Genomic DNA, 26,505 nt, shown 5'->3' with positions numbered 1-26,505 from the left:
ATCTGTGACCTATAACAATTAGCAAAAATTAAAAAAAAAAATCAGAGCTCTGTTAATAACCATTTAATACTTATCGGATAATTTTTAATAATTTATAAATAGTTAAACGCAATTTAATCAGTCACATTGAATTATAAATGTAGAGTTTATAATACAACACTAAACGCATTAATTAGGAATACATATAAGATGATGAATATATTATTAAGACAAATACGAAATTAATGTACTTTTAATTTATCGTCTAAATTCTACAGTATATATTAATACATAGGTAAGTGCATAGCTTTAGTCACTAATAAGAGGTACCTAACTTAGAAAAAAATACTGTAAATGTTATAAGTACTAATATATTATAATAATGTAAAAAACATGTGTTCTAGACTCTTAAAAAATATTATTTATCTGTATTTGTTTCGTGATACTAATCAAATTAATTTGATATTTCACAGAAAGCACGACTAGCTAGGATAAGGATAGCAAAGGCCTCTTCGGGTGCCGCATTTGTAAGCAAAAAAAAAGCGGCTGAAGCCAGGATGGCGGCTCAAGAATCTGGGCTAGAGCTTGATGAAAATTACAGAGAAGAAGACATATTTGAACTGCAGCATCATCATTTGCTTCGATGTTTGGAAAAAACGACTGTAAGTAAATTTAATAGTGTTTATTTTTTCCTTTACTCATCGTCTCCACTCATTCATTCTTTTTACATTTTTCCTATACACAGATGAGTTTGTTTGTCTTACGTCAATACCATAAAATGGATTATTTTTTTTAAAAGATAAATCTATTGGTCAATACATTTTAATTGATTTTTTTAGATACATAAGACCAATAGTAAGAGATTGTTAAAAAAAACTATAGGTAATACATATTATTTTCATTTGAGTATTAAAATAATTTAAAATAAAATATTATTTATGACTACCAACCGATTATACATATATTTTATGTTTTTCAATTGGTTTTAGATCTTGAATTTTAATTAATATAAAAATACTTCATTTATGAAAATAATTGTGTTACAATAGTTGTTTGACTAAAAATATTTGTAAATATAATTTTGTGCCAAAATTTCAAATTTAAATTTTACGTTAAGTTGATCAAAAAATGTTTGATTGTTATCACTTATTAGACAACTTCAGATATTTAGTGATTGTCGTTCAGACATTCAGTGACGAAAAGTACAATTTTTAAAGTTAATTTTATCTAAAAATGTAGGTATTTATCTTTATTTTTGACTTCTATGTTACATAAATGCATTTAAGTATCATATTGGCATGTAAAAATGATGAAACATTTTAAAAAATAATTACCAAACGAAAATTAATCTCGAGGCTTATAAATATTAAAGAAAAACAAGTAAATTAAAAGATAATAATTACATTTCCCTCTAAAGCATATTGTTCTAAGTTGTATAGGTCGTATGGATTGTCATTGAGTATAAAGCCACAACTATATTTACTGTGTTCATAGTTGTCTTTGATGAAACATAATACGGAACAACAAAGGTTTTTATCCACAAAGTTTATTTTGAAACTTTAATATTACCTAAGTTGTTTTAAAACAAAGAAGAAATAACTTTAGGTAAATAACATTTTGAGATATCAATGCTTAATTGTTGAAAATGTTTATATAGATAAATATGAAATTATATATAAATAAAAACGCATAAGAAATATAGTATTTAATCCATTAAATATCTAAAAATCGAAAGAAGTCAAATTAGCGTTTTAATCTTGATTTTTTTGATAAAATCGTTCTTCAAATATATCTCTAGTAGGTACATAGTATGTACTACATACCTTCTATATTTTTATATCTTTGTAACTACTGTAGTACATATTATTTAATTAATGTACTAAATAACTTAAAATTTCGTAAAAATATAACTCATTGTTTTACATTTTTATACTCTAGAATCCAGATTATTAGTCGTAATATGTACAAACATGTTAAGAATTAATTATTTAATAGAAATTAACTAGGTATTACTGCATCCTGAAATAATCGTATTATTATGTTAGGTTTATAAAGGATTATGGTAGGTTCATAATACCTTTCAGGACTTAATATTCATGAATGCTGCACTATATGTAAAATCAAATATATATAATTAAATTAATTTTAACTAAAACGCATAAACGAATACGTCATTAATGATATATCGATAAATTATATGACATTAATCTATGCCTCGTTTAATTTACGAAAAGTTCTCATTTTCTCAATATCGGTTCAAGCAGTAAAAATAAACAATTTCATTAATGATTCAGTACACATTTTTGTTATCTGACACTCTCGTTCCTTCGACATAAATTTTGATCATGAAAAGTTCAAATTACCAATGACGATTCATTTCATAATTTCAGATGCTCATTCTACTGTACAAATTATATGATTTCCCTGAAGATATTTTCAGAACAAAAATATACCTACCTAACCTAACCTCACGAAACTGCATATTTTGTACACCACCCAAAATAAATAACAATACTTTATAATACATTATAATACATTATCCATATATACATTTAATTTAGTAAGCAACGTAATAAAATAGTATTGTTTTTAAATAAATCAAAAATTCAATCTATCTAATTTATACTAGTGTTTACTATAAAAAAAAATTTGCAATGTCATAAACGGCTTATTTGTGATTATCCAGTCTGACAATAATTGTATAAAATGCGAAGTAAAATCTATTTTTATTCTACTTTTTATTTGAATATATACGTGTTGTTGAGCCATCTTCCAGCTATTTTATAGCAATGTTTATTTAGGATTCTAAAGGTTATAGCTGTAGGTATGTGTGAATTATATAGTGGAATAACAACTGTTATTAATGATTAACATCATCACCATGACTATTAGTTTGTTTTTGTTGAATTAAGTACCCATACCTATGGTTTTAACATCTGTTATAAGCCTTATACCTACCATAAATAATAATATTTGGCTAAAGATCATTTATAAAAATATAAACTATAAATTATTTACACTTTGTTAAACTTCAACCATGCACTAAGAAAACTAAATAAATAATATCATTAAACAGTCCTAATTATGTATATACGACTACCTACTAACTAAAAATAACAATAATGCGTTAAAAAAAAAATAAAAACACGGCACATAAAGAAAGATACAGATGTCTTGTATACTCGTTTCAATCGACTTTGATTATTGTAAGTATACATATATATATAAGTAATAAAACACTTTAAATTAAATTATAAAACTAAGTAAATGTATCTACATCTTGAATTTAAAAATATCTTGATAAATATATTATATATGTGTGTGTGTGTGTGTGTGTGTTAAATATAACGTAAAGGTACAAATTTAAAAGTCATACAATTTTTAAACATTTTTTATGTTGTAGTATTATATTGATTTACAATTTCAGAAATTCAAAAGAACGTATTTTTAAGTTTTACCTAAATATCTGATAATAGTGAATATAATAGATTTTATTTAAAATACAATATAAAATATTATGTAGGTGTTAAAGAATATATTTTTTGAATTCTCAGTATTTTCTTAGTAAGATATAACAATTGAAAAAACAGTGTAGAAATTAAATATTTTTTTTTAATACAAAAACAAAAACTTACGATTTTGCATATTAATCTAGTAAACCTTTGTCCCTTTCTTTTTCTATATTAATATATATTAAAGAAAATATCGCAGCCTTTTGAATATTTCCTTAATATATTATAAAAGTTCTGATATTTTGCAACATTTTGATGTAAGTACCATCTGTTTCCAATTGTCAATTTCAAATTTACGGAGTATACATGAAACTTGAAAAGACTTTTATTGTTTCAAATACCCGCAAAAGCTAACCTCTTCCTTCATCCTTATTCCCCTTTGAATCTAAACTCTTAATATTATGTTATATTTATTTATTTATTAATACTTGGCAGTTTTTATAATTATTATTTTTTTTTTTAAATACAAACTTTTTTTTTATTGAATCAAGAAAATATAAATATCAAAAAATAGTTTGTTTTTAATGATATGTATCAATCATAAATACATATTATATTATATATATCATGGACTTGCGACCATGCCTTATGACAGTACTTTAATTCCACATCTTTGTTTTGTTTATTTCAATATTAAGAATAATAGGACAATTTTTAATCTAAGAATTATTAATGCTGTTGCATTTAACTTGTCTGTCGCCTTTTAAATTTAAAAAAAAAAAAAAACGGAAGAAAAATTGACGCCAGAAATATTATTTGTCTTAGATCCCGGATTATTCGGCTACACCATACTATACTTAGTTATTAGTTATTACTTATTAATTATTATATAATAATCCAGTATATTTCAAAACAAAAAAAGATTCTTTTTTATCTTAATTTCAAATTTAGTATTAAAAACAATTTATTTATACAATTAAGAAAAAATAATTTTGTGTTTAAAAATCAGAAATTTTAGCCATAAAATATTGAAAATATTGCTTGAGCTTTTAATTTTATAAGTTATTACAATGAAATGTTCTAATTACCTAGGTATTTAAAGTTTATAGTCCCGACATAGATATGCAACATTTTACTTCATAGCCAAATAATATGTAAGTAATCCGGATATTCTTATATTTATATTTTAAAAGGAGCATTATTATATTTTAGAAAACTAGTTTTACCCCATGATAGCATATTAGAATTTATTTTCGACTTGCTATAATCCGCTTGGGATATAATTTTACTGCCTAATTTAGTAGCTTGCCATCTGTGTTTTTCTGTTTTTTAATATTTGTGAAATAATCTAACTTTCAACCCATGGTCTTCAAGCTTGATGTGTCAGTGAAACAATTTATTATGCATACTGTTCATATTATAATGACTCTGAAAACTATACTTTGCAGGCACTGTTTTACTTTGACAGCTTAAATATATTGAATATAGTTTTACTTAAAACAAGAATAATTAAGGTTATTAACTCGCTTATTGTATAATCCATGTGCTTATAATATTATGAAAACATCATTAGAAATTAATAAAAAAAAAAACCAAGATTGTATTCAATCAAAATTGTTATCTAAGTTATCGACGTTAAAAGATTGATTTTATTGTTATGTGTGTGTGTTTATGACAACAGCGTACCTATACACTTTTGGATTGAAGATTTACGACTTCACTGGTTTCATTTACCCCCCCCCCTCCCCTAGTATTTAAACAGATCATTCTATGGGAATTTCAACTATGGATTATAATGAACTTAAATTATTATAGTAATTCATATTTTTGAAATTTCATATATTATAAAACACTTTAAATTTATTTAAATTATTCTATCCTAAAAAAAAACATTTATACAGTATACAATATCTATTCATCATTCTTATAAAAAATAAATATTCACGCGATTGTAAGGTTTATTGAAAGTAGTAGTTGACTTGCTGCTACATTTGTTATAGGTCTATATAATGCAATTTTTAATAACAAAAAAAACGGTTTTATCAAAATTAATTAGGACAAACAATAAAAACCAATGAAGAAAAATGTATTTATTGATCGTTTGCAACGTAATTATATATGTAAAATGAAGATATGAATATAAATCACAAATCAGGTCAATTAATTCTTTTATTAATATTTGTGTGTCATTGAAAATTTACATTTAGAATGGTTTTTATTTTTGTTTTACATTCAAGTTGTTATATTTAGTGAATTTATTAACATCAGTTTTTTGCACAGTTCATGGGATAAACTGATGGTTTAATAATCTTGTAAGCTGGGTAGATGTTTAATATTTCTTAGCTCACAATTATGGCAAATACATTAACAGTGATATTAAATATCTAGATAAAGTTAATTTTCTTTCATCTTATGTTAATAAATTTAAAATCAGACGTCTTTATCTTAATCAGGATGAAAATAAAGGTATTAATATTTATAATTAAAATCTTAAAAGATGATTAAGTGCACTCAACATATATTAAGGAACAAGTCGCTGCAGATAACGCAAGTAACGTCTTTTATAATTTTATAAAAAAAGAGCTACGATATTGTGTGATCTTAATTCGGTTCATCAAGTTATTGTTGTTAAATATGCTACGTAATCAAAATAATTGTTCACTTTTAACAAATATTTTTTTCTATATTGTCTTTACTTTTAAAACGTATAAATAATATACTTAGATTGTTGGTTGAATACTTTCCGACATTAAATTATGTTAAGTCTCTAGTTCCTGATTGTGTGAAGTCACGTGGTTTTAGCTATAAGCATTAAGCACTTATTAACAATTTAACAATTACAAATTCTTTGGTTTTCACGTTATTTCTAAAAGATTTAGGTACCAACAATAATAAATTATTCAAATTGTTAAGTAAACTTTAATTACTTGTTACCCCTCCCTTCTCTCCATTTAGTGTAACTTAAAAACTATGCCTAATGTCCTTAAATCTATTTAACTATAGAACTTTTATTTATTTATTTCTTCTATTTATAAGAAATTAAATGCACTTCCTACGAATTTCTATCGTATACTATATCGGGTTAGGCGCTACGTGAAATTTGATATGTTAATTTGAACACCCTTTTTACAATTATTGTTAGATATTATAATACTGAGAATTCATGTAATTCAAAATTTTATTAACAACTACATAAATATTAAAACGTATACTTATATAGTATATGCACTATACTATCGATCGTAGGAAACGCATGGTTTTTAAATAACAATAAAATAAAAATTATATTTAGTTTTAAATTTTCATTTTTCATTCTACCAAAATGAAACTTATCTTATCACCTGACAAATTAAAAAAAATTGTGTTTATCATATTATTTGGAAAATCACATAGTAGAAATGTTGACGTTATTCTCTGAAATTTATATTTGTCGTGGACGAGCGCTCTTTACAAAGTCGTGAACTACATTAATCTGCAGTAGGATTTGATTAACTTCGTTGTTTTTTAATCATTTTCTTCAAAATTGTTTACACTCCACACACGTCAATTTTAGATACTCATATAAAAAAACCACACATCAACCAATCATGGTAAAGGACCACCCACCACTCACCAGTGAGATAACGCCTCACAGCAAACGCACGCAATTTGATATTGACAATCGAATAAAACTACACCAAAGTTGAAAAAGAAAACTAAAACTTCATTAAGAGTTAAGACACCTAATATGCCTATAGGAGGTTAGGTACCAACAGATAATTTTATTTATATCTATATCTATAGTATCTATTAGTCTAGATACAATTATACAAATACAAATTAATCGATTTCATTTGTATCTAGATAATATAAAGATAATCTTCCTTGTCTGTCTATATTGTATAGTATAGAAAATTAATTGTTTACCTACCTACTATATTTAAATATTATATTTCAATAAGACGTCATAAAAATATATAGAAAAAATATAAGTCAAAATTATCAACTAAATATTTAGAAAATTATAGTAGAAAGTCTAATATACATGTACTAATCGAATAAAAATGTAAATAAAAAAAACCTAATATTATTCACGAGAAATAAATATTTAATAGCTTTTACCTGTGATTTAAATTAAACGTACCTACTTATCTACTTATAAATAAAAAAATTTTATCCAAAACCAGTAGATAAATTCCATAATAATTACCTAGATAAAATAATAAATGAATAGTTTTTTATCTAAAAAGCATCGACAATAAACAATGATTCACTTCCCATTCCGAGAACCAGTACCAAAGTAATAGCCGATTGAAAACCATGTGTTTCCCATTATAATCCTGTACCTACCAATATATACTTATAAATTGCGTATAACTGTACCTACACTTTACCTGCATAACTGTTTTATAATTGTTTATCAATGATTATACCTACATACTATACTGAGGAATAATAATTGATAATCATGGTCACAGAACAGATTTTCTACAGCAATTTTGAATATTCTAATTAACAACATTTATTTATTGATTTATTTTATTATTCTTATGATATTGAAAATGCTTTTTAACACCTGAAATTCATATTAAATTAACACAATAAGCTTTTCTATAGATGCATATAAGTATAAATTTACCATTAGATTTCATTTTAATTTCTAATCACTGCGTCTAATGAAGAAAATAATATTTTTTCCAAACTTATCATCTATAATATTATCTATAAAACAACGCAACAACATTAAATATATAACGAGCTTAACTTATGTATACAATACAATTCTTTAGTAACTAATTTTAACAAAATAAAACTATTTAAATTAATTCTATATTTTATAATTAGGTGTTTAACTATACTTGCAATATTCATACTCAATATTTTTCTATTATCATTCTTCTATTGTATCTATTTTTTTAGCCATCGACTTTTTTCACTAAAGAAATTATTTTTAGAATTAATTTTTTTTTTATGTTAGGATAGAGAGTTTGTGGAGCTCGAAGTGCCATATAATGGTCAATCAAAAAGGCCATGCTCACCGTCTCCCCTACTGAGCCCTAGCCATTCGGCATTAAGCAGGGTGAACTTCTTAAGCTCATGCTGTACAAGATGCTGTAATCAACGGTATCAGGTTTGATAGTTTCTATTTCATTAATACTAGGTAAATCTATAGTAAAAAGTTCATTTGAATGTCGATGATCAAAACGTAGAATTATTTAAATTTTTATACATTAGTTCACTTACAATTTATTAAATTAGTTTAAACCAGAGGTTCCCAAGCTGCTCACGTAAAAAATTCATGTTATCATGTTTATAAATAAATTTTATTAGTATATTAGATAATATTATGAGAAAAAAATGTGTTTCAATATATTTTACCATTTTGATATACGAGTAGGCACTTTCGTTTATTTCCGTTAATTTGTCCAAGAATATTAGGTACTCGTGTGTACCTATTATGAGAAATAGAATTAATATTCAACAATAAATTGTAAATTGAAAATTCTCTATAAAAAAGTATATCATTCATTATTAAGTTAATAAATAGTAAGCAATCATTTTTTTTTTAAATTAAATAAATTATACTTTTCACAATATTATTATTAATCATAATATAAATGATAAATTATATGTTTATAAACAAAAAAATTTCATTTTGGTGAGTTGCCAACATTTAAACATTTTCAAATTGGGTCATACCGTGAAAAGTTTGGGGAACTATGGTTTAGACAACAAAGCACAATAAACATGCTATTTGATTACCTATGTTGTGTTAGAAATTTCTAGTGAATGGCATATAAATATACAAGTAGGTATATTTGTAGACACTAAATGATATGTATATCATATAACGTAACATACTATATACAAAATCAAATTGTATATAAATACGTTATTATGAATAGGTTGGTAATAACTTAGTATATATAAATTATATCAAATAATGTAGATTTTATTAAATAATTGCAGGTAGTTAAAGTATAATATTACAATTAGTAGTTTTTTTCTGAAAAATTTAAGTAGTAAAATCTTTTAGAGCTTATAATAATACTTATTTGAGCCTAAGAAGTTATTTATAATTGTAGGTACTTTTTAAAACGTTTGCATGTTCTATAGAATATCTCAATAATTAGCTTATAGAAATTTAAAAAATATTATTAGTATTATTTTTTGTTTTTTATCAAAACAACACTTATAATAGTTTATATTTGTATATTATAATTATATATCAAACAGAACCATCATACTAAAAATAGGGACCAAAAGTCACATTCTAGTAAAATTATTTTATTTTTTTATTTTTTTTAATCATCGATAAATGAGTTAATTAACGTCTATAACGTTTACAAAATTACTCACTTTTGTATCTTATTAACTTTAATCAAATTATAGTAAAATAACAGCTACCTTTATGATATAAATTATTTTTTTAGTAAGGGTCTTACACTTAATTAAAAAAAAAAATCTAAGTTTTAAACGTTTTAGTGATTGATATTAATAAGTAAGTATATATATTATACCTAAATCTAATATTGAATAAAAGAAAAAAATAGTATTTTGTCATTTTAATATTTGGAAACAATGCGGTTTGCAATTGTATTAGAATATAATGTGTAGTAAAACATATAAGGCTCTTTAAGCTAATAATAATTACCTTGTTGCAAATATCAAATGGGTAGGAGGTATCTCCACTATAGTGATGATTATGGCACCACAATAATGAAATACAAAATCATAAATAATGAATAGCAATAACTTACCGTTATTTATAAATTTAACTTACATATGACTTAATACATTTGTAACTGTCGTGTAGTTATGACAATAAATAAAAAGGTATTTAAAATTAACATAAAACACCAACTACCTTTTAAATATTATAATCATATTCAAATGATGTAAATTAAGTACATTTTTTCTACGGTTGGTTACTTCACATTATACATTCTGAGAATGTATAGATGTTGATTTTGTTGTTTTCCATATCATGTTTAGAAATTTACATGCACCTACGACGTGAAACTACATAATTATGTACTCTATACATACATGTTATTAATGTAGGAACGTATATGATAAAGGTTATTATTCTATAACCGCTTTAATTAAAAATGACGTGTGTTTTACCTACCGAAGAAAATTCTTTCGACAAATACATTAAGTCATGGTCAATGTATAATACTTTTAATACGTTAAATAAAACACAAAGTAGGTACCTATTTGGTCGTAGTTATAATTTTTTACACTACCGACATTAACAATCTGCATATACGACAAGAAAATTCAGATTTATAAGGAAATACAGTCGATTGTACGGCGAGAATTCGGGATTTAAGGCTCAGCGTGAAGTTATGTGTTATAGCTAACTTGACCGTACGTCCCGCTTTGGACGAGACAGACCCGAGTGTTCCGCTGTCCCCAAAGAACCTAAAAATGTCCCACTTTCAAAAAAGTCGACTTGTAGTAGGTATTTATTGATCACATATTACAACCATACAAATATATTTTACATATACTGCAAAACACTAACATCCATAGTCCATAGATTGTTGGGAGTCTATTATGATTAATATGTTATCTGCGTTTTTCTGCTGTCATTTTTTATAGAAACAATTATTAATGTTTTTTTTATTTACGCAAAATTTTATGGTTTTCTTATTAATATGTACAGGGGTCCCGCGTTGAAAAAAAAATTATGGTCACGTTAGTTATAGCTCACATTAAAAAGTGTGGTGAGCATATTCGACGTTGGAAAAAAAGGTCACAAATAAAAACGGGGACAGCCCCACGGTAACTCAGACATGATATAAGAGTCTCGTTGACAAGCGAATAATATATATATATATATATATATATACCATTAATTTATATATATAAATATAAAGTACATATAAACCTGTATACGTTTTACGCCATAGCCGTGATGCACAGGTGTTGGCGTAATTACCGGTGTGCATTAGCAGACCCGTCGAGTTGTGTATATATATTATTATTATTATTATTATTATTATTATTATTAACGTTCAGTGCTCGTCAGAATCTTAACTTTTGACTTGCCAGCAATATCGCGCGTAGGCAAAAAAAAAAAATACCCAAGCTCATTCCACGGAGAAGAGCACGATCGATTCGTGTTATATGATACGTTATATAATTTGATGGATACACCTATATATATGTAAACTACACGGTATACACATTGTGTAGTATTCGTAACTATCGTAAAAAATCGAATTATACTCGAATTCGCTGGACACAATGCGTTTATTTAAGAACTTTGAACCAAATCGCAGTTACTAGGGGATTAGGTATATCGAATCTGCCAGCATCGATTCCACCAGTGCAGGTAGTTATTATAGTTTTATTTTACTTACATAGCTATATTATAGTTATTATATAAAAATGTATATATATATATATGTATCTATTGTTGAATTATAGAATATTTTGTGTGTATATATATAATATACAGTATTGTATTTATTTTATTTATTAAACTGTTGTATTACAAGTACAATATACGATAATACTGTATTATTATAGCAGGCACCAAGTCGAGGTAAAAATGTTAAACAGTGGAATTGATAGGTTCCCATAAAAAGATAGACATCTCGTGGCTATTCACCGTTTTTCGCACCAGCCCTAAACCGATCATAAACCCATACGGGTACCTACATATAGCAACTTTTTGTCCAGCCCTTGAAGCGGCTTATAAATTACATTTATCCATTCCGAATGTTATAGAATTCTTTGCAGTTTAATATTTTGACCAGGAAACTCGAATTTAGTTTGATCGTTGAAAAAAATCAATTTTCTAAACTTATTTGCGCGTATACGACATTATGACGTTTTGTAATCTACCGTTACTACACCCAGTGACGTGTATAGGTGGGGGAGGGTTTATTTAAATTTCAACGTAGATCACAACAATAATATAGTATTATACGGCCTATATATTTAATTCAATTAACGCAACGCATTCACACTAAAAATACAATTAAGTGACCAAAATTGTGGATAAACATTAAACGCGCATAATAATATATTGTATTTCAGGTACCTACGTTGGGTGTCGAATTTGGTATATAAATTATTATAAATGAATAGCATAAAACGCGTTTAAATATTTTTGTACATTAATTCATGTAGTACTTTATTATAATAATACTTAATCGTGTAGATGATAATAATATAATAGTTTTTTAGAATATTATTATGTTTGGTAAATGGTAGATTAGTAGATGCACGCTATAAATTAATGATGGCAGGTACAAAATTCACGGTACATATACAACATTATAAATTAATATAATATCATCATTGTTGTCCACGTCACGCCCCGCCCACACTTATCTATGTGGTATTTAACACGGTCGGATCGCGTATTGATGTTTCAGAAGCACAAGCGAGAGAGCTCGCCGGACTCGATAGGCGAACCAATCAACGAGGAGGAGCTGATCGAAGTGCAGATGAAACAGCGTTACACGTCGGCGGCCCCGGCGCCCGGCGGCGGCAAGTCGAGCAACTCGCTCGACTACAACAGCTGCGACATGCCGTCCGCGTCGGCCGGCCACAAGTCGTCGGCCGCGGGGTCGCCGTCCTCGGCGTCCGCTTCGGCGGCCGCGACCACCGCGGTGGCCGGCAGCAGTAGCGGCTGCGGCGGCGCTGCTGGCGGTGGCAGCGGAGCAGCCGGCGGATCCACTTCCGTGTTGTCCGTGCAGGGCTGCAACAACCCCAACTCGAGCACGTCGTCCGTCGTCGTCAACCTGCCCACGTCCTATCCGAACTCGGAAATGGACTACGGGTCGGCCTCGTATCCGCCGTCGCCGTCGCTGTCCTCCAACAACGACAAGCCGCAAGTACGCATCACGTTCCTCTAGCCGCCGTCCGACTCCGAATCATATTATTATATTTATTGTTACATAACTGTTCCATTTCGTTTTTGCTGTAGTTTTGCGCGTGTCGTTTCGTCTATTATTATTATAGTACCTATACATTTTACGGTGACGAAATAGTATTAATAATGATTATCACGATTATTATTATTATTATTATTATTATTATTATTATTATTATTATTATTACTATCGATACTATCGTTGTTACAACTAAGTTTACATTATACACCTGCAGACCAACCCCTAAGTATATTATAAGCACGTCTGTCCTCCAAGTCATTAGTCCGGCCTGCAGTGCAGTCGAGGGCGCGCACGTGTCTCATATAACTATTGCGATTTTGGTGTACCTATACTTACCTATGTCCTATATATACCTACTTATTCAATACCAACACAGCCACCGGAATAATAATGATTAGAGGTATAAATGCTGTTCGAGCATTTTTATGACTGTGGACATCGTGTTCAGCGTCGGTCGCGCGATTTCATGATTTCCGATCAAATTCGATTCAAAATTCTAGAACAATTTCCCAAACACACTCACACACACACACACACACATTCGTATATTGTACACAATACATTATACATACGTCGTTACGATGACCTGCGCGACGACGGCTATGATGATGATAATATGCCGTGACTTATAGTATGCGGAAGTATGATTCGCGTGACACATTTAAAAAAATATTTAGCTTCACATTTAATCTGTATTTTCTTTCTGAAATGGTCAAAACATAATAATTTATGATATTAATCCTTTGATAAGAACAAAAATATCGTATGACGCAATTGCTTTTTGTGTACCTATATAGTTCCTACCGGTAGTCCTATACGGTCGTCATAAATTCTAAAAAGTCAACACTCAACATCCACGCAGGCAAACAACGGTTTATCGCGTCAAGTCGCTCATCTCATCACCTCCTCCTCACTCTACCTACCCACCCACACACACCAATCCCGTCAACTAACGAATATATACCTACTGACTATAATATTGTCTTTTCATAGTATCTAACAACAGTGATTATAATAATACGGCTTGTGTGCGAACCGAATAATAAATACGCCTCACACGTAGGTATAATAATATAGGTAATACAATATATAATTATTACGTGCTGAATACAGTGTGGTCCGGTCAAACTTGGACCCAGTCACATCAACAATTCCCATCCGCTTTGTGTGCGTGCAATTTTAATCGAGCAAAGTCCGACTGGGGTTGACGGTGTGCGGAGGATTTGAAATAATAATGCGTCGAGTAACAGCTGAAACCCATCGACGGGCTGCTCCGCTTCATTACATATTTAATCGTTATTAGAGCCTGTTCGAAAACATAATATTATAACAAACAATCTTTTCAAGCATTATAATCGGCAGAAATCGATGATTTCATGATCAAAAAACGTCCGTTTCGGTAATTACAACGGTTTTTGTTCAAAATTATAAAACAAAAACCATACAAAAGTATTCTAACAAAACACATTATTAATGATCATAACCCGAATTCGAAATGTCTCCACCGGTATAATTCCTGAATTCCGTTATTCAACCTGTAAAGGCAGAAACTAATCAGTGTATACTTATTACTTATGGTTTATCGCATACTTTCTTTCAATTATTTTGTAAGAAAATCGTGAAAACTAAAACTAAATTTAAAAATCAACAATAGCGCAATAATTGGTTCATAAAATAATTTTCAAATTTTTCAAATCAGATCTGTTCGTGTTTTTCAGTTACACAACACGAAACATTATGTAAAAGCGATTTTATATTTTTCTGCCTCGGACACTAGGCCTTGGCTGTAAATATTAGTAAAACATCGAATAATTCGGTTTTTCTTTTCATCCCGCCACTTAAATCAGCCATCGTGTACTTTATAGCCATATAATGCATGTAGATAGATGACCCCGTACATTAATCCCTCGCACACATATTGAAAAGGTGTAGGTAGACACTTTTGACTGTTATTGTATAACGTATAGGTAATAGATAAGCAAAGGTATAATATTAAACGCAGCCCAATAACCACGGTGATAAACCAACCAAATCCACTTCATAAATCTTAGTATTATACAACAGTATATAATAAAGTGTAAATAATATTATAATTTTCTGTAAAGTATAATTTTAAAAGCTAGTCTTCAAGTCACTGTGAATGACGATGGGGTTTGGTTAAGATTATTTCAGAGGCGACTATAATAACGAGTATAAAGAGTTACACATATATCGTGAGTAGTCCAGAAACAGATACGTCTAATTTTTAATTTTCAAAAGACTTAGATTATTTAGAGCCCAAAATTACACATGTACTAAATAAACGAACTATGAACTTTTTTTTTTATCTGATAAATTTAATCGTGGGTCTATAGTTATATGTGGTTCTAAATCGATGTTTTTTGAAAATGCACATTTTTAAATCAATCGTTTTAAAATTAATTACAAGGTAGGAACTTATTTAGTATTTTTTTAGTTTAAGATTGATTCCTGTAAATGGTATAAAAATTTATTTAACTACACAATATTAATCAATTATATAGATTAGTTACCTAATTAAAAGTCTTAAGTCTTTGGACAATCAGCTTACGTTTTATATAGGTACTTACTTACGTTTCCGAACTTTTATTAGAAATAAATGTAACTTATTATGATAAATTGGTACTAAATAATAATATATATCATGGTTTTTAGTGACAAGAAAATTTCGTTGGTAGCTAAAATATAATATTCAGAAACAATTTATTTTTTATTTTTATTAAAACCTTGAATGTGTAGGGATATATTTTTATAAATATTGGTTAACTCAACAAAGTAACAGTTAGTCTAAACTTAATTAAAGTTATTATAAAATGTTTTTATCCAAGCGTTTAACATGCAGAAGAACTATTTTTCTCCGTCCATTTTTGAAATCTGCATCAAATGAATTGTAATACAATTTTCTTCGGGGCTTGTGTGAATACTCTGATCTGACAAGCCCTAGAGTACTAATTCGTGTATGGAGTGTAAAAACGACATGTTCCTTCAATAATGGTATATTGTAAGAAAATATGTATTTGTAAACATAGTACTTATATTATATGATAATTTTTCTAAAAGTGCTCTTCTACAAAAATCGATTTAGAACCCTTTTTATATTTTTTATACTTGACCCACGAAATGTTGTTGACTCGAGTAAAAATTGGGACAAATTCCAAAACAATGTGGCGTATTGGCACATCGCCCTCGATGTGCATATTTTAATTTACTTTACTTATCCTATATGTAACACCTGTTCTCGCCAAGGACTCTGGGCACCAGTTTTATTATATTTCAGTTACATTGCTAGACTGTCCATATTTTGTAAATATATTATGGTTATGGTTATTATTATTTTTTATTATTTTATTTATAAATTAAATTATTACTACGACTATGTGAGAAATTCAACGTTGGTTTAATACAAACCATCAATATTATCTTTATTATTATAGATCCTAAGTGGGAGCAAAGAAGCTATTAGTTTAACAATTATGTGTTTTTTTTTCGAAAAACACTTTTTTTTTAAATTAAAGCTCCATAACTTAAATATACCAATATTTATTGTTTATCGATTTGACAAGGTGCCTAGATGGTACTTATTGGGTTTGTCAAAAGTGAAAATTATTTTTAGAAAATTGCGAAGACTGCAAAAGCATCATTCGACCTATATGTTCTCGACATTATTAAGGCATATATTTATGATCATAATATTTTGATCACACTTACCGATAGCTGTTCCTATAATATAATATATTCACCAAACTTTTGTAACATATATTTATAATATACCTACCTTCATTCAAACCTAATAGTAATAATTTATTTTACGATAAGTCTGTACAGTTTTCATATTATAACTTAATAAATAGTAAATTCAAAACAAAACGTTTACTTCATAATATTCTATTAGGTATCTTAATTGAGAATAGTATAATACATTTTTGTCGATTATAGAAATAACAAATTACTCAAATTTTATAATTAGAAAAAAATGTTATTATTTAATATTATTTAGGTATATCGTATATTCGTATAGTATTAAATGTGTTTAGAATTCGAGATATAATCTTATGTAACATAATAATATAATACATGCTCTACATTTTGTACGTATTAGAAATTTTTCCTTGAACACATAGGTCAAAATGATGGTTATAACTTAAAATAATTATTAAACGTCAATATAATATGTCTCAATCATGACAAATTAAAAACACCATGTTTTGATCATATCGAACAGTAATATTAGAGGTATATTTATTTTTAATTAGTTGCTAATTTATTGCTAAAAAAAATGTACACAAACGTGTAAGAAAAAAAAACAAAAAAAAACTACCTATTTCTAAATAAAACGAAACATTTTACGTGAAAGAACACTTATAATACGAATTGATATAGAATAACACAATCATTATATTATTAGAATAAAATATAACGACGCTACGTAACAATTTAATTGGATCCCAAACTATAAACGATATTTTTAAACATCTATAATTGTGCCGAAGCATGTCTGTAGTAGTTTAAAATAAGCGTTTAAATGAAAATATTCTAAATCTCTTTTTTTTTTTAAATAATTATTATTGGTATTGAACATAACGTCTGTCTGTCCATATCTACGAGTTTGTTGTACGGTATATTTGAGTCTTCTAGATTTTAAAAGGGTCACTATTATATATTATATATTATTATATTGTATGAAATTCAATTAAACCATCAAAATAAATACAATACTATGCATAAAAAACACTTTATATCAAATATATCAAAAAAATTGTAATCGTTCTTGTTTAAAATCGTTAGTTTTTTCTTATTAGTATTTTTTATTACTTGTGCTAACTCTCGGGTAGATAAATATATATATATATATATTGGTATGAATACTATTTAAAGTTAATGTATTAGAGATAAATACTATTTATCCGTAGATCACCTGGATCATTAAACAGTTTACATGTGTAACAGCCAACAGGTGTGTTTTTCATTATCTCATAAATTTGTACATCTTTTAGGTAAAATTTGTTAAACTTTTTTAGATTTGTATTATTAAAATAATTTAATAATGGATCTTGAATAACTATTATTATATGCCTATAATATGTAAAAACAGTTTAAACAAGCAAAGTATTTAATTTTAACACCGCATTCATTATTATAATTATTATTGTTAACATATAATATTGATGCATTTATGTTTTAAACTATATTAGAAAAATGAACAATTTTATTATTGTTAAAATTAATTATATTTATTATTATTATTATTATTATTATTATTAATATAACTATTACTATATCAGGGTGTTTTGGGATATTCTGGCCAAATTATTTAACAAAATCGGTTTTAAAAGCATATATAGGTATAAATCCTTTTGTGGATTTTCGCTTGATATCAAATGCCTATCGAACAAAATATGTTATCACGTGATCCAACATAGTTTATTACATAATATTACATACTATTACATTATGTTTTCGTAAATAAAATTATTATTTTTCCTTTTTATTTGTATATAATATGTGTGTGTGTGTATAATATATACCTATTCTGGCTATACTATACATTATATGTGCAATTTGAGTGTAAGATACCTATAATTTACTTTTCTACCATAAAGTTTGCTTAGCGTCTTGCATTACACCTTTATAACAATATTTGAATATAGAAATTCATAGATTTTTTTCCAAGCCTGATTATTTAACTTGTATTCATGTATAGTTTGGCCAGGATTGTCTGAAACATTTGTCAGCTTGGCCCGAAAAGATTTCACATTCTATAATCATGTAAGTCCTTAAAACATTTAATCAAATAACTAATAGTAAAACTGCGCAACGTTCTTTTAATATATTTAATTGATATAATTTGATTAAATGTACTGCTGATTATTATTATTAAAGATTGGTCAATTTATCAAGTTATGTCAGATACATTTATCAAGTCATCTTTTCGGACCATTCTGATTATTTTTCATCAATATAGTCGTTTGTATTACATTCAATTTGTTTAAGCATGGTAAACAACTAAATGGAAAAAAAAAAAAAACGTTTTTTTATAAATAAGCAAATTACAAATTGTTTATAAAACATATTATACAACAGCTAAATGGTATAGATTGTTTTTAAAAATGCGAATTTAGAAGTGGTTATTTCGTTTTAATAAAAAAAAAAATTCCTGAACCGTTGTTATTTTCTATACCTCTGTATGTTTCCTTTTCAAGGGAAAATTCCCGAAAATGATTCTATTTGATCATTTCTGGTAAAATGGTTCAGAGCCGTGTAATAATATTATAATAATATTATACAGGTAAACTATAATACTTCGTTCAAGAGTCCGTTGATCCCGAGTACAATATACGCCTATTTACAAATGCCGCGTGGTCTGTGCGTGTTGTTGGATTCGAGCACAGCTTATTATTATTTGATCACATTAAGTAAGTATGGACAACAATAACCTTTGATAGTTTGTGTGCAATACCTATAAAATTGAGTATTGACCAACACCTAGATGGGTGAAGAAGGATTATTTATTGGTTACATTTTACGCCAAAGTGCACTCTACACACGGTGACGTATGATATTATATAGGTACCTGATAATATGTATATATACGAGTAGGTATCCAAATATTTATCATACATTATACACACATAAAAATAATTAATATTATGCGTGTGCACTGTGCATGCAATCCACGACTCGGCCGTAAAATGCCCAATATAATGTGATAGTCTTAAAAATACCAACAGCCCCGGAAACGAAATTAAACATTTCGGGAGCACGATTATTGCTAGAGGGACTTTGCTACAAAATTAATCAGTTTTCCGTAACGCGTTAACCATGCGGCACGTGGTTATTTAAGAACCGTTTGTTTTCGTTTTGCGGTTTTGCGGTTTTGTTTTTTTTTCATTTCCTATGTGCTTAGGAATTCCGAAAATGTTAAGACCGTTGTTTATAGTTTTCAGAAACATTTTAAAATAATATTGCTACGAACAAAATAAAAACAAATGAAGTTGACTTCTTTCACGCATTATTGACCACTGCAGTGTTGGATGTTTCCAAGATTCCGGGAAGATTTATTCCAGCCATCATATTAAATTTGAGACCAACTAAATATATTATGTGAATGTGCATGAAAGTTATTTCACATTCCAAAACCGATGTGAGTGACCCCTGTTTACTATGGTTACTATTTTATAAAATATATTCAAAATTAGATAAAATGATAAAAAATATATTGGATTTTAGAAAATTATTTCATGTCAAAATAAATTAGGTATATCAAGTAGCTATGTAGATTATTAATATGATTTTTCAATTCCGACGAAATTTCCAAAATATATATAGATATAAATGAGGTTTTCGTGACTCAAGGTTTTGTTTATTTTTTTATGTTCCCGATATCCGAAATTTCTAGGAAGTTTTTGAAAATGTAAAAAAAAAATAATACGTTTAAAAAGTATTATCTTTAACCAATTTTATACTACAAATGAGTGATGAATCTTTACCATATATAATTTTTAATGCACTATACATACATAATATTCTATCCCAAACGCATCTACAGACATGAACATGAATATATTTTGGAGGATTTTAAGATTCTATTCGTTTTTAGTTAGGTAAGTATCTAGTAACTAGTAACTACCAAATTTAGTTTTCTACCAGAGGCGCTACTAGTTCTTGCTACGCCCCTGTTTGTCACTGAGTAGTTATAAACGTTTAAATATTGTTGATTATATTAGATTGTATGTTGTGTAAATTGTATTATAAGTTACATAAAATAATTAAAAAATAATAACTTTTAATTAATATTATTTATAATAAAATAAATTAGTTTAATTGATTAATATAACCCAACATAGTAGCTATAACACCAACCTCAAACAGCTCATTTCACTTAATATTTTAAATTTATTATTAGTCAGTGTTAAACATAAAAAAAAAATGTTTAAATGTCACAAAACATAATGGTATTTTTACAACGGTGTGATTTGTTATTTTCTTTGTTTTACCACTTTTTGTGACAGTAAAGCATTTGAGCTTTCAAAATTGTAAATAATTATAACAGGCGTTTCTTTAAAGAGGTACCTAATTTTTGAATTTTAAGTTACTTTCAATAAAACTGCAAAAATCTGCAAATAATATTGAAACAAAAGAGCTTGATATCTATAGGTACAAAGGTTGGTTGATCCATATATTCCTATTTGGTCTTAACTTAATTTACACGGATATTATAATATATGTTTTCAGATAAGAAATAAAATACAATATTTGTACGTATACCTTTGTAAACATAAAAATGCGTATCATAATTGTTGTTTAAATACTATATGACGGTTTAATTATAATGTTATAAACAAGGATATTATACACCTACGCAATAATAAATTCAAAAGAGCGACAAATAATATTACGCAATACACGTCATCAACAACCAATCTCTTATTTATTTTATTTACTAAAGTGAAATATGACTAATTCAACAGCAGGTAAGCATTAAGTACAACATTAATTACAGTATAACCCTTTGTAATACTTTTATAGTAGGTAATAAATTAAAATATTATAAGCGATACTAAACCAGCAATAAAAATTGTTTTTCCATGTGCAAACATATTTATAAGCCTTTTTTATTTATTTACTTAAGTTAAAAACAAATAATAACAAAACTTTTTTTCTGTTTTTAAGCTTTTGATGAATTATTACATAAATTATACAAAAAATATAAATTTTTCAATGTCACTAACATTTCAGTGTTGTTTTAAACTTTACAGGCCACAACGTTAACTTTCCGTTGTCAGGTAGCTACTGAATATAAAATACATAATTGTATTAAAAGTTTTTTTCTCCTACTCCATGTTTGATATTTTATGACAATATAGAACGATGTCATTAAATTATTTATAAATTTCTAACCCCTCATTAAACATTATATTATATATTATTGGATACGCATACAATTATTTTTCAATATTTTTTGTTTTTTGACCAAGACCACCTATATTGAATTTAAAAATGTCCAAATATTTAGGGTGGGCGAGTCATTTTTCTGCGATTTGTGTAATATGGTACATCTATTTTATAAATTTAAATAATTTTTGAGCTAGATTTATTAATAAAAGCTAAAAAAAACTACAATACATTTATATTTTATTATATTTAAGAAAGTGAAAAAAATAATTCAATATGGTAGGTACCAAAGGTGTAGGTGGTAAACATGTGACATATGACATGCTCACATATTTCATCAATTTGCCTAATGTCCTTATATGCGTTTGTCACGGATTTGCATCTACATAAGCTATTATTTAAAAATTCTTAATATCCTGACATTCCAAACAGATTTGTAAAAAAAAGTCTAAACGATTTAAATTTAAAAACTAACGTACACAATTTATATACAACCTATATCCTTTATTATTTATGATATTATATGATAATATATATTGTATTGTAGTTATATAAATTAAACACCACGATTAAAAATTAAAACTGTAACAATAAATCTACTAATTATAAAATATGTACTATGTTATATATATATATATATATTTTTTTTTTTATTAAGTTTCTGTATAGTCAGACACGAACAGCCAAGCTGAATGCACACGTTTTTATGCCTCTGCGTTATGTTTAAAGTAGTGTTGTTTAAACTTGTCGGAATTTTTCGTACTATCAATCGACGCAGTTTTTAGGGCAGTTGTTGACCCCAGTATCTATCAGCTGCAAAAATCAACCTTCATTTGTGGAAATAGATTTAAGTTTACTAAGTATACGTATCGTAGTGCATGGTTATATAATATACCTAATCTCGCTACAAGGCATCGCCACGGTGGTTACCTTTGTCCACGCGATTACGATAATATTATAATTATTATTATATTCTACGTTACTCGGCTTTAATTAATCGATTTCGTAGTCCGTAAAAACTTATCAATCAGCTGTTAAACATTTAAATATGGGTAATCATAATCAAAATAATACAAATAATAAAAACAAGACAACAAATGCAAATGTAATTAAATCCAAGTCACCGCAGATACCTGCTAATAATGATAATAAATGTAATCACTCAAGCTCGTCCAATTCAGAACCATCGTCACCAAGACAACTTCAACATATAAGCAAAAAATTATTCGTGACTCGAAATCGATTTAATTTATTAAAACCAACTGAACTAGCAGAAGAAACTATTGAAACTATTATAAAGGAAAAACAGTAAATTGCTGATTCAGTTCTCACTTACTCTAAACAGTCTAACCCCCCCTCCAATTTTCATACGAGGCGTAATATTACTTACCTGGTGTTAGTACAGAATTAATCGAATTAATCTGTGTCGATAATTTTATTTGTAAGTCAACGGTTGATCATTTAAAAATCCAAACATCCAATCCCGGAGCGTATAGAATACTAGTTCACTACTTAAGAAATGAAAAAGCTGAATTCCATACATTACAGCTAAAAGAAGATACACCAATGTGTATAGTTATTCGTAACTTGCACCATTCTACTTCAACGGAAATGATCAAAGGCGAACTTAAACTTTGCCTATACGGAGTTATAGTTAGACAAGTTCGCAGGTTATTCACAGAATTAGTAAAATACCCCTGTCATTATTTTTTGTGAACCTCGGGCCAAGAGATCATTCAAATAAAATTTTCAGACTTGAATCCTTACTGCACACAAAAATAAAAATAGAAGAACCTCATAAACCTAAAATTATTAGCCAATGTCAGAACTGTCAAGCTAATGATCATACTAAAGCCTACTGCGGATATAGTCCTCGTTGTGTCCGATGCGGTGATGACCACCCCTCGTCTGCCTGTCCAAACTCACGTCAAGACCCAATGCGATGAGCCCTCTGCACAGGTAACCAGCCAGCAAACTACAGGGGATGCACAGTTTATAAACAACTCCAGTAAAGTAAGAAAACCAACCTAAATAATCACAAATTACATGTAAACTCTAGTCATAAGTCTAACAATGTACAAGACAGCCACCCACCAAACCTACAATCCTCCTTCTGGCCAATCTCAAACGACTCAAACGTATGCTCAGGCAACTCAAGGTCAACATGTACAATTTGATATTCCTTCGCCTACTCCTGATATCGATTCGCTAATGGCAAGCTTTGTAAGCGAGCTTAAGACTCTTATCAATCCATTAATCTCATTACTTACTCAAGTAATCTCAAGTTTATTGGAAAAAAAAAATGAATAATTCTGCTACAAATAAGTCTCTCCTAGTTTTACAATTTAATGCTAATGGTCTTAAAAATCATGTAAATATATTACAAAATGTATTATATGATAAACGTATTGCATGGCCCTTATCACAGAAACACACTTTACTAAATATACACATATCTTCATACCTAGCTAATTAAAGCCAATCATCCCGATAATACGGCATATGGTATTGTTGCAATATTTATTAAAAATTCAATACACTTCCAACCTCTAACCTAACCAATTACTGTTTCGATTATATTCAATCGTGTACAGTGATAGTTAAGCTAAATAACATACCCATTACTGTGGGTGCTTTTTATTCTCCTCCACGCCACAACATTTCGAATGCTTCCTTACGTAGATTACCTACTTCAATACAATCAAAAATAATTTTAACATAGATGGTGACTTGAATGCTAAACACAATGCTTGGGGTTGTCGCACAAATAACCTTCGTGGAATTGTCTTATATAATTTTGTCAACACAAATAATTTCAATGTACTTGCACCACCGGGCCCTTTTGGCCCACCTATTTCCTTCTTCCCCAGCAAAAAAAAACCTGATATTTTAGATATATTTGTTACTAAAATTCCTAGTAATTTACACTGCCTACTAATCTTAACTCTGATCATTCATGTTTTATACTCAATGTATCCGCCACTATTTTTGCACGAATTGAACCACTTAGACTTTTTTCCCCTTTAACTGACCGTTTAGAATTTCAAAATATCCTTAATCAACGAATTGATTTAAAAGTTAAATTTAAGTCAAATCATGAAATCAATGAATCAGTAAATAACTTGACTATGCTAATACAATCAACTGCTTGAGAAGCCACCAAGCCTAATAAAACACATAATTATAAAAATAATTACCCAATAGTATCTGATCAAATTCGCTGCCTAATAGTAAAAAAACGAAGAGCTAGAGCTAAATACCAAGTCACTAGGCTTCCATCCCACAAAACAGCTTATAATAAACTCGCTAACTCAATAAAAAAGGCGTTGGAAAAATATAAATCATATGAATTTGAACAAAAATTACACTCTCTATCTGTCATTGATGGGAGTTTATGGAGGGAAACTAAGCTAATACTTTAATACAAAACTGCTTAAATGCTGACAACTTGCTCGCCGTTAAGATGCTGAAAAATCAGAAGTTTTCCAAGCCCACCTTTCTAGGACTTATCAACTTTTTACCCACATGAGGAAATTAATGGGTAGATGGTAATAATACATAATAATAGTAACACAATTAAAAATTGGTCATGGATTTATGACATATAGTAATACTCCATAAACAAAAATTAGCAAAATAATTAATATATCATTATAAAAATGATGTTATTATAATATAGTGGTGTACTTACTTTCATTATTATACCTGCTGGTATATATTAAGTACCTATAACCCATTTATAATAATAAAATATAATTTTTAGGAAATATCTGGATTATAGACTATGTCGATGCAGACAGTTGAATATAAGTGGAAGGATTCCGTGGAATTTTAAATTTAAAATACAAACTATAATAAGATAAATGTTCTCGTTGTATAGGTATACCAGTTTAAGAAAATAAGAAAAGACCCGAAGGGTATAGGTCAAGAATGAAGTCGAGGATGAAAATTAAGAAAAATGTCAATACTTTTTAAACCCTATGAAATAAAAGGAAGGACTAACAGTAGATATAAGTAAACTATAAAAAAAACTGCTCATCTTCTTTTTGAATTAAATCGAAATACAGAATGAAATACAATACTAAATAGAAAATGACATGAAAAATAATAATATCTAAATATGTTATTTCTATTTAATTACAATTTAATTTAGTCCTTATCGACTATGATGTCAACTTCAGTCGAATATAACGAAAATTACTTAAGATGTTCATAAAATTAATTTCTTTTTGCCTTTTTGGTCATAATGATCTCAGCAACTTATATAA

The 26,505-nt window shown here is 27.9% G+C and overlaps 1 protein-coding gene across 4 annotated transcripts in view; it reads left to right on the top strand.

The window, feature by feature from the left end:
* Shal (Potassium voltage-gated channel protein Shal) overlaps positions 1 to 19,504 on the top strand; it is a 69,940-nt gene extending 50,436 nt beyond the window's left edge. The window contains exons 3-5 of one of the 4 annotated variants that reach the window (XM_089215996.1): positions 453 to 641; positions 8,389 to 8,541; positions 12,809 to 19,504. In XM_089215996.1, coding sequence (XP_089072122.1) covers positions 453 to 641; positions 8,389 to 8,541; positions 12,809 to 13,288 — 822 coding nt within the window. In that variant the 3' untranslated portion in view covers positions 13,289 to 19,504. Of the gene's footprint in view, positions 1 to 452; positions 642 to 8,388; positions 8,542 to 12,805 lie in introns of all 4 variants that reach the window. The other 3 variants (XM_089215991.1, XM_089216011.1, XM_089216005.1) reach the window with 3 other exon arrangements.
* Positions 19,505 to 26,505: the final 7,001 nt, after the last annotated feature.

The sequence above is a fragment of the Diuraphis noxia genome, unplaced genomic scaffold (genome assembly GCF_037042655.1).
Source record: "Diuraphis noxia isolate RWA-SAM2 unplaced genomic scaffold, SU_Dnox_SAM2 contig0001, whole genome shotgun sequence".
NCBI classification, from domain to species: domain Eukaryota; kingdom Metazoa; phylum Arthropoda; class Insecta; order Hemiptera; family Aphididae; genus Diuraphis; species Diuraphis noxia.
The sequence above is the reverse complement of the archived record's forward strand: the minus strand, read 5'-3'. Positions and strand labels throughout refer to the sequence as shown.